At 38.1% G+C, this 10,395-nt stretch overlaps 1 protein-coding gene and 1 long non-coding RNA gene across 2 annotated transcripts; both read right to left on the bottom strand.

Moving 5' to 3' along the window:
* Positions 1 to 3,725: 3,725 nt before the first annotated feature.
* Positions 3,726 to 5,477, bottom strand: LOC145400936 (uncharacterized). Its single transcript, XM_080273302.1, has one exon. It carries the CDS (start codon positions 5,318 to 5,320, stop codon positions 3,992 to 3,994), a length of 1,329 nt encoding a protein of 442 aa, XP_080129428.1. The 5' UTR covers positions 5,321 to 5,477; the 3' UTR covers positions 3,726 to 3,991.
* A 7-nt stretch (positions 5,478 to 5,484) lies between these two features.
* On the bottom strand, positions 5,485 to 9,887 carry LOC145400937 (uncharacterized). The gene is made up of 3 exons (XR_013897531.1): positions 9,742 to 9,887; positions 6,250 to 6,379; positions 5,485 to 5,593 (listed from the first exon to the last, which is right to left on the bottom strand). It is a non-coding gene; the product is annotated as an uncharacterized LOC145400937 (long non-coding RNA).
* Between the last annotated feature and the right edge of the window lie 508 nt (positions 9,888 to 10,395).

The following is a 10,395-nucleotide window of genomic DNA, read 5'->3' as shown; positions in this document are numbered from 1 at the left end:
AAAGAGGGAACTGCAACACTTAAATTACAAAAAGACTCGGGAAAAATTTAGACTGAGAAGGGCATGCGCCAGGGAGATACAATTTCACCAAAATTATTTACAGCATGCCTAGAAAGTATTTTCAGAAAGCTAGACTGGGAAAAAAAAAAAAAAAAAAAAAAGCAAACATAGATGGAGAAAAGCTAAACCATTTAAGAATTGCAGATTACATTGTTCTAATCTCAGAAACAGAAGAGACACTGCAGGAAATGTTAAATGACCTGAACAGAGAAAGTCTCAAAGTAGGGCTAAAGATGAACTGGAGTAAAACTAAAGTAATGTTTAATCCACATACACCAAAGAGCTTCATCAGAATAAGCGAGGAAATTCTTGAAGAAGTCGAGGAATACAATTACTTGGGGCAAATACTATACTACAATTAACGAATGACCATGACAGTGAAATAAAAATACACATTACAATTGGACGGAAAGCTTTCGGTAAACATAGAGACATTATGAAAAGTAACTTGCTTATATGTATGAAATGAAAAGCATATAATGAATGTATAATTCCAGCTATCATGTACAATTTTAAGACCTGGAAACTGACAAAATCGATGGAAAATCAACTAAGCTGGTGTCAGAGAGAATGGAAAGGTCAATGTTGGGAATATCTTTAAGAGGCAGGAAAAGGTCAACTTGTGTGAGAGAGTAGACTAAAGTCAAAGACATTACAGAAGTTAATAAAGAGCAAAAATAGACATAGGCAGGCCATGTAGCAAAAATATGGGTTAACTGATGGAACAAAAGACTGACTGACCGGACACCAAGGGACTTTGAGCATAGCAGAAAAAGGCCAGCCAGGAGATGGAGAAATTTGCAGGGAAAACAAGGCAGAGATTGGCTCATTCAACAAATTTGTGGAGAGAGTTGGGGGAGGACTTTGTTCAGGAGTGGACTTGTAATGACATGATGATTATATATATATATATATATACAGTATATATATATATATATATATATATATATATATATATATATATATATATATATATATATATATATATATATATATATATATATATATATATATATATATATATATATATATATATATATACAGTATATATATATATATATATATATATATACAGTATATATATATATATATATATACCTATATCCACTCACTCGATGTATTGCTGCTCTCGGGTGTCTGCCCTTTCCTCGCTTCCATCCTTCTTTCCTTCAATCCTCTTCTGTCTTTCTATCCTTCATTCTTTCCTTGTCCTTCTGCCTATGGGTGACTTTACACTCCCTCTTCTGTCTTTCTTTCCTTCATTCTTTTCTTTTCCTTCTGCCTGTGGGTGACTACACTGAATGATAAGCCAAATGGTTTTCTGTACACCAGGAAACCAATTACTACGCTGGGTGGTAACCATATAACCAAATTTTGGCACCTGGTGGTTTAGTGGGTAATTATTGTGCTCCAGTTGGATTGAGCCGGTGAAGGTTTATATCCATGGGGTGGTTGGGGTTGATTGCTCATGTAATGCCACTCAGGGATGAGTGAGGCTGATCACTCTCATCTTAAATGTCGAGACCAACTGCCTGGCCCCGGGCTCCTGCGCTCCTCTTGGGGCAGTGTGGGATTGGATGATGGATGGATATATATCCATCCATCCATCCATCATCCAATCCTACATCGGCCCATGAGGAGTGTAGGAGCCCGGGGCTAGGCAGTTGGTCCCGACATTTAAGATGAGTGACCAGCCTCACTCATCCCTGAGTGGCATTACATGAGCAATTAACCCCAACCATCCCTTGGATATAAACCTTCACCGGCTCAATCCGATTAGAGCGCAATAATTACCCACTAAACCACCAGGCGTATATATTATATATATATATATATATATATATATATATATACACTGTATATATCAACGTTGGGTCTGGTTAGTACTTGGATGGGTGACCGCCTGGGAACACCAGATGCTGTTGGCATCCTTACATGTCAAGTGGGGTTGGTGGAGGATTAGTGCCCCTCCTGTAAAACAATTAACTCTAAGCCCTTGGCCACCCCGTTTGGGATACATGGCGTCTGGCAATGAATGAATGAATGAAATATATATATATATATATATATGTATATTGGATGAAGCCTTTGTGGTACAGTGGTGAGTGTGCGTTTTGTACACTGAAGAACGAGGGTTCACACCTCGCCAGGGTAATAAACTTTGGGAGCGTTCTTCAGGCCACGTACTGCATTGGCAGACATAAGGGGTGCTGTGGTTGAACCAGCGTCGCATACTATAAAGTACCCAGTCGGCTTGCATGGGCCGATTACACCTGGTCCACAGACTACACACACATCCAATGCCACTCCAACACTACAATAACATTTACAAGCACTTCTCACCCTACATACAATCTCTACCAGACAGCCTAAGTTACTTGGTAGAGATACATTGGCTGTATCGTCCCCACTTTGGTCGGGATAGGCCGGTCCTGCAGAGGACTCAAACGGCTGATGAGATGAGATATATTGGATATGTTTTTGTGAAGCTACAGAATGTGGTGAATGTTTTTGGCATATCAGATTGAGCCAGGATTCCTGGGGCTTGAATGATAAGTGAATGGGAGCATGGCCCATTGGCCTGAGCAAACTTAGGCTGTCTGGATGTGCTACTCCTCATCCTGCCCTAGGGTGGGAAAGGAGGTCTGGAAGATGATGATAATGTATACAGAGTGCCCCAGGAGTTAAGCCCAAAACCTTGGGAAATGATAGATGAGGGAATTCTAAGCAAAAAATGTTAAATGAACATGTGTCCAAATCTCAACTGCTACAGAGCCACAATTACTGATGACCTTATGGCGAAAATGGTCTCCATAATTCGCCCATAACGTCATCAGTAATTGTAGCTCCATAACGGTTGAGATTTGGACACATATTCATATAACATTTTTTGCTTAGAATTCCCTCATCTATCATTTCCCAAAGTTTTGGGCTTAACTCCCTATATATATATATATATATATATATATATATATATATATATATATATATATATATATACTGTATATATATATATATATATATATATATATATATATATATATATATATATATATATATATATATATATATATATATATATATATATATATATATATATGTGTGTGTGTGTGTGTATAAGTAGATAGATATAGATAAGATATATTAATGAAAATGTATTGAATAAAGAATAGATGGACATAATGGAATACTGTATTCAATTGCACAGACAATCAGATACCTAAAATTAGCTAAATAAATAGACATATATAATTTCCTACATATACCTCTTCATACACTGGCATCACATATCAGTATTATATCCTATTCTACCATGAAATCATTACATTTACCTTTGGGGAAACCTCTCACAGCAAAAGGGTTTAAATTTTTAATTCATTTCATTAACCACATCTATTATTTCTTTAGGGTACCGTACCATGTTTTTTTTTTTTAAACTCTTTATCAATATTCTGACAGCTTATCCAGGGTGCACTGGTTTTGCTGTAATCCTTTGTTTCATCTTAGTTCATCTACCTCAATACATCACTAAATTTAATTTTTTTACATCACTTTGTCCTTTCAGTCCTTAACTTACTTGCCTTCAACGATAAAAGTATATGAAAACCTACTTACTTTCAGATTACAATACAGGTACAATAAAGTATTTGCTAAAAGACATTTATTTGTTAAAACTTACACATGATAACTACCTATGCTCTCATATAGATCAACAGAGAACAAAGCCATAAAAAATCTACACACAAATGTCCTCAAATAATCTCTTCCATAAACTAAAAATATGCATTACAGAGTTTAAAGGATTAAATTAGAGTACTGGAGAGTTATACAAAACTAGTTATTTTGTCTGAACCACTCAAGACAACCAACACAGTATGGCATTGGAAAATATGTGTACTGTATACTATTCAAGCTTAAAATACATCCTCCCTTAGAGCTTAGTCAATTGTTGTGTACAGATTCTTGCTTCATGGCGCTTCAGACTACCTAGAGATAAAAACTGCTCATTGCATGAGACACACATGAATTTATTAGATTCCTGAAGCCCCCTGACTACTGCTGGCTGTGAGGGCGACAGCATAAACTGACCAAAATTGCCACTGGTACAACTGAAGGCTCTGTGATCTGAACTGACAGCGAGGGACTTTGGGTGGTTTCCTTGCTCTAGATTTGGACAGCCAACTATCCGCTCATTGAGATGGACTGCCATGTGTTGCTCCAGGTACGCCAGATTTGGGAAGGTGGAGGTGCACAGTTCACAGTTGATGGGAATATTCTCCTCAGATTTTTTCCTGGACTCGCAATGGGGTGCATCCAGATGTTTCCGGGTCTGATGGAGGGAGTCGTAACCAGAGGAATCTACTTGCTCCTGAGGCAGGTGGTATGTACTACACTGTGGTGAGTCTGCTTGACCAGGCGCTATCTGGTGTGTATCACACTGGGTTGGATTGCTTTGCTCCCGGAGATTATGAGATGGATTGCCATGTGCTTGAGAAAACAGCTGGTAGGAGCTGATTGACACTGAAGGGTGATGGAAATTCTCGTCTTTCTCTGTCATGGAGTAACTCACTTGTTTTTTCTCAGCCCTCTGATCTGGTGAGGTTGTGTCAGGGTGGAAGTTGGTCAAGGGCTCCGAGGAATGCGACACTTCTTCCTCAGCTGGTGGGTCCTCTCCGTGAGCTCTCTTAATGTGGACTGCCATGTACTTATGTGCCTCAAAGCCTGCACTGCAATGTGGGCAGATATGTGGCTTGGGTTTGTGTAGCATTTTCTTGTGCTTCTGAACAGCACTGCGACTGGAGAAATTACGATCACAGATGTCACACTTGGATTTAATGTTATCTGTAGCATGCTTGGCCAGATGAGCTGTCAACTTGCTCTCTGTCTTGCACACAACCCCACACACACTGCAGGTGAATGGCTTAACTCCCTCGTGAAGCTTCATGTGAGCTTCCAGGTGCTCAGCATTGCGAAACTTTTCTTGGCAGTCAGGTACCTGGCAGAGAAACTTAAGGGGTCTTGATCGTAGTTTTTTGCTTGCTTCTCTCACATCCACTGGATGGTTACTAGGCCGCTTCTGTGGGCTAATGGTACTAGGGATGAGGTTGTTTGAGGACTGTAGTGAATGCCTGTCTCTGCCTTCACAGCTGGCCATGTCCAACACCCCCATATTGGGCAACACACACTCATCCCTTGCCATCATCGTCGGGCCTAATTCATGCGTCGTAGCAGCAGATTTACCTTCTCCAGTTTCTGTCATCTATCTGTCATAGACTCTGATCATAAATAAAACTTCCTTACTTCATACATTTATATTTTTAGTGGCAACAGTTCTTTTGATTAGGTTAAAATATACTATATATATATATGTATTTTGAATCATAGTTCTGTCATGACTATATACTCACATTCTGTCATCACAGTCATATTCTGGATATTCTAGATCGTGGTATAACTTAATATCTCTTTTCACAGTTTTATACTGTTTTTTCTATCAAGAAGGCACTTCTTATATTCAGTATTGTTGGTGCACCTGGAAAAATGAAACTAGTCAAAATCAACATATAAGACATATTAAAATACTGTACAGCCGTACATTGCACATAACAGTAATAGTCACAGTTCTGACCCTGTAGATTTACAATTGCTGTTTTCCATTCGTTTCGTTTCACTTATAACAAAATGAATATAAAGCAGCAATTGTTAATCTATGGAGCCAGAACTGTAGATTTACAATTGCAGCTTTCCATTTGTAACACAATTCTATTAACTGGGAGAAAAACATTGGTCAATTAATGGCAAATATTAGGTGTGAATCTATGGACACGTGGCTGGCGTGGAATATAGTTCTTCCACTTTTGTATTTTATCCTTCCTTTTTCTACATCCTACCTCAAGTCCTCAACCCAAACTCAGGTGAGGAAAAAAGGGTTAGAATGATGATGATGACTTATATGGTACCTTTTGTTCAGATGTGGCTGCCTATAATCAGTCAGTTTTCACCTGATGGAAATGACATTTGAGAAGCCTTAGTTATCTGACAGGAATGAGTTTCCTTCACTGTTAGTCAAATCAGTCCTCCTGTCTGACTACACCTGACCATCACCTGACCTGCAAGGGGTTAGGGATCTTTGAAAGGTTTTTATAAACTTGATATAACAGTGATGATGCTGTACTGCCATGTTCATACCTTGCCTCTTGTGGTCTAGGTGCATCTGGTCTATGTCTGAGTTTGTTGATGCTCTGCCACATGATGTGTACCCTGCAACTGGTGGTTCATCCGCATTTGTTCCAGGACAGTATCCAGGCACAATCTGATTCTGTACACAAGGTGGTTTGTGAGGTCTCTCACATTTCTTATGAGGTATATGAATAGCCTGGGAGTGCAATACAATACAGGTATTAAAGTACCTAATTTGCAAATGGTAAATTCTAAATATTTCTCTTTTGAGGTACCACAGAGTCCTTAGACTAGGTTAACACAGTTCAGTACTATACTCTTTTTCACTTTAACTTGGCCCAAAAATTACTCTCCATTTAGAGTGTCAAGTTGAAAACTTGTCACCAAGAATAGCTAGGGAAATGATGCAGAGCCATAGCATTGTCTTTTTCTGCCCTGGAACAATGTGAAATAAGCTGCATATGGATGAAAATATGGGTCACGTTAAGGTGAGAAGAGTACTGTATAGCTATACATTTAAGGGTACCAGTAGATGACCAGTGACCAACTTATTCCCCATGGTGGAATTATATATTATAAAAAAAACTCCAGTGACTTCATGGCAATGGCTAGCATGTCCCTCTGACTGATGCATTCTAAACACAAGACCATATAGGTATTGATAATTACACTGATGAACCTCAACACTAATAATGGTATGTTCCTAATACTTCTGAACTCTAAGGACAGGTGAACTCACAATAGTACGATAGCAATAAACATCAAGAGCTCTCACAAAATATATAGCCTAAGGTGATTGATTAGAGCCATGGTGGATTATGATGAGAATGCTAGTCTGGAAGAAAATGATGCCAAGTCCAGCAAAACTGCAATTACTAAAAATTGTGAAATTACAGTTTCTATCCTTTCATTTCATTTTTAAAGGCTCCAACATGCTTGCATACTTCAGCCTTGGTCACCTAACGGAGGATCTCCATGCTGCTCGATCTCTGGAAGCTTCCCTATTCAGCCCCTTATCCCTGAGTTCACACTCAATGACCTAGTCCCAGGTCTTTTTCAGTCTACCTCTCACAACCCTACCCCTAATATTAACACTTCTCACTTTCTGCACCCAATTATCATCCCCCATCCTCTCCATATGCCCAAACCATCTCAGTCGACCTCTCCTCATCACAACACCGATACCCTCCAGTCCTATCCTACCTCTCAACTCTTCCATCATAAACCTAGTCCCCCCAGGCCTCGCACTCAGGGACACTCTGCACATCCACCAAATCATTGTCATTTCTGTATGTTTCTATATACTGGTATACCTGTACTGTAGTTCATCTCAGCTGCAGCTCACTCATTTATCTGTCTATCTATATATTCACGAGTTTGGCTGGTACCGGACAACTCCAGTACTGGGGGAGATGCCTTCATGCAGTGTACAATACTACTATTATCTGGTGGCTCTGTTGCCAATTAATACTAAAGTCCCATAACTCCCTTCCTACTCCTTGAAAGGAGAGTGGACTGCATTGGAGAGGCAAATTGTAGCATATAGTCTACCAGGATCATGTCCAATGGAGCCACAATAACAATGAAAACCTAAAAACCATAAAGTCTGCAGGCAGTATCACTAATCTCAGAGTCAAAGGTGATGAGGCACTAATACACCCAACTTCTGTAAGTACCTAAATAATATTATATACTGTACCACTAAACATATAATTAAATACTAGTTTTGAAAAAGCACTACGAAACAAGGAAATTCCATTAAGAAACTATTGTTTACATACCGTAAACTGGGGTGACTTTGGACGATTTTGAGGGTTTTTTCAACCTGCTGCAAAATATCTGGGACAAATTACAGATGTTAAGTATTATATATGTGCATGAGACGGTAACCTCTCAGTACCTACATGCACGAAAACCTCAGTATCTCCATTATTCTAGAAATAAGTAGTTTATAGGTGTCCGAAGTTAACCCCACTTTGGGGTGACTTCAGACAGCCCTGGGGTGACTTCGGACATCCCTTTAAAATACACTGAAACAGGCCTCCAGTAGCTCTGTTGCATTTCTGGACAAGTCTGGGGGGACTTCGGACACCTTGGGAATTTTTAAAAAAATCTCTATCTATCTATAATGCTGCAAAAATTACAAAAAAATACAGAGCAACCAATTTGAATATTTTGATATTTCTGTTGGTGTTTTCAAAGAAAAGATTCACTGACAATATTAATAAGAAATTTACAAGCTGATAGCCTCCTTTTAAGTATAATATTAAAGAAAAAGCATCAAACTATACTACAAAATTTAGTTTTTATGACAATCATCACCCAACAGTGCCGGGGAATTTTTGTAAAATGACTGACAAAAATAGACATTTTCTGAACTTACACAGGACGACACTTTCAAGACTACTGGGATTACAAGCCTGTCTGCCAGTTTAAGGCACTACTATGAGCTTGAATATAAAGAGAACACATCAAAATGTAACAGGAACTTTAGTTTGAAGAAAAAATATGGACAATAGTGGTTTGGAAAAAAAAAAAGTTCTTTAAGACAAAATACAGTATTTAAAGATAATATCAAAAGTTAAATAATATCTCTTCTCAGATTAAATTAGCTAAACTAAACTAAATAATATCTCTTCTCAGACTAGAAATATGAGAAGAATATGTCGTATCTTTGTCTCACACCAGAAAAATGAAAAGAATACTGTACACCTGGCATTCTAACTAGGAGATCATGGTGATTTAGTGTGGCCATGTATTAACATCAAGGTCAAAAATCATACGTTTTTGTTTGTGCATGAGTGGTTCCTGTAAGTAGCCTACATTTACAATATCTGACTCATCTATGACACACATTCCATCACCTGGAACGTTAGAAGTGACAAATACCTTTTTTGTACCTCTGACATGTTTTAAGAACCAAACTTTCAATGTTGGCACAGCATCCTTGACTATAGGTACAAAATATTTCTTTTTCATTTTTTCTCATCTGAGATTTGAACAATTACCCATTCATGCAGCTTTGGAGTACACTAAACATTAGTCTGTAGTTAAGCTGTAATGTCCGAAGTCACCCCTTTAAACCTCCAAAATTCATACACATACACTCACGTCACGTTTTGACATATTTAAAGTACAGATCTTAACCCTCTTTCTGTTTCAATCTTCAAGATAGACATTAACACAAACCTCTGAACCTGTAGAATCATATGTGTTATGACTTGCTCCCACCAGAGCAAGTTTTGCAGTTCTCATTTTTCCCAAAATTTTAAGTATTTTCTGCACTAATTAAAATTCACCACTGAAACATTAGCTTAGAAAGAGATAATTATATAGGAAAATGTACAGTACCAATGCAACATTATGCTGTTAAAAGAATTATTTTTGCTTTCTTGTTTTAGCAGTTGTGTAGCATTTAAACGTTTTACCCAAATAATGTCCGAATTTACCCAGTGTCTGATGTCACCCCAGTTTACGGTATTGGTCAACCGCTGCACTAACCGCAACGGAAAGAATCTTGAGCCCTTGGTGGCAACACAGAGGAGTCCAGGGTGGAGTCTGGGTACACAGATACAAGAGCTCTAGCTTCTGATACCCACTGGAAACCTATGCTTTATCTTCACATGACTTGTCCTGGAAAAGGTTTGGCTTCCCTGCAAAACAAAATATGAGATAAACACAACTCAAGAGGAATGATACAGTAATAACAGTAATATCACTTTAACATATGAGTACAGTATTTATACAAAGGATGAACTGTGATCTCTTTTTAATAACCATCCAAAATAATGGACTGACCCCCCTAAAAACTCATCCCAACATCTGCTTATTCGTGAGGACTATTTTTAAAAATCCAATGGCACTTTTTTTTAAACAATTACTTGCAGAATACAAAACAGTGAAAATGATCATGGAGAACAGCATCAGTCCACATAAAGATAGCACTTAAAAAAAAATACTCTGGCAAACTGATGTATGTTAAAGGCTAGATACGGTTGCCTTCAGCAGTTCTTGTTATTCTATTTGTTTTTGTGGTTTGTGGAGACATATTGTATACAGTTCTTTCATGCCCATTGATTTCAAAACTCCCCACTTTCTGGCATTTTCATTTTGCAAATGGGTGATCTCTAGCCTACTTTACCCATTTTATTTAAA

The sequence above is a fragment of the Coenobita brevimanus genome, chromosome 54 (assembly GCF_032717465.1).
Source record: "Coenobita brevimanus isolate Jiangsu-jjx chromosome 54, ASM3271746v2, whole genome shotgun sequence".
Taxonomy (NCBI): Eukaryota; Metazoa; Arthropoda; class Malacostraca; order Decapoda; family Coenobitidae; genus Coenobita; species Coenobita brevimanus.
Note: the sequence above shows the minus strand (reverse complement) of the source record. Positions and strands in the feature narration are given on the sequence as shown.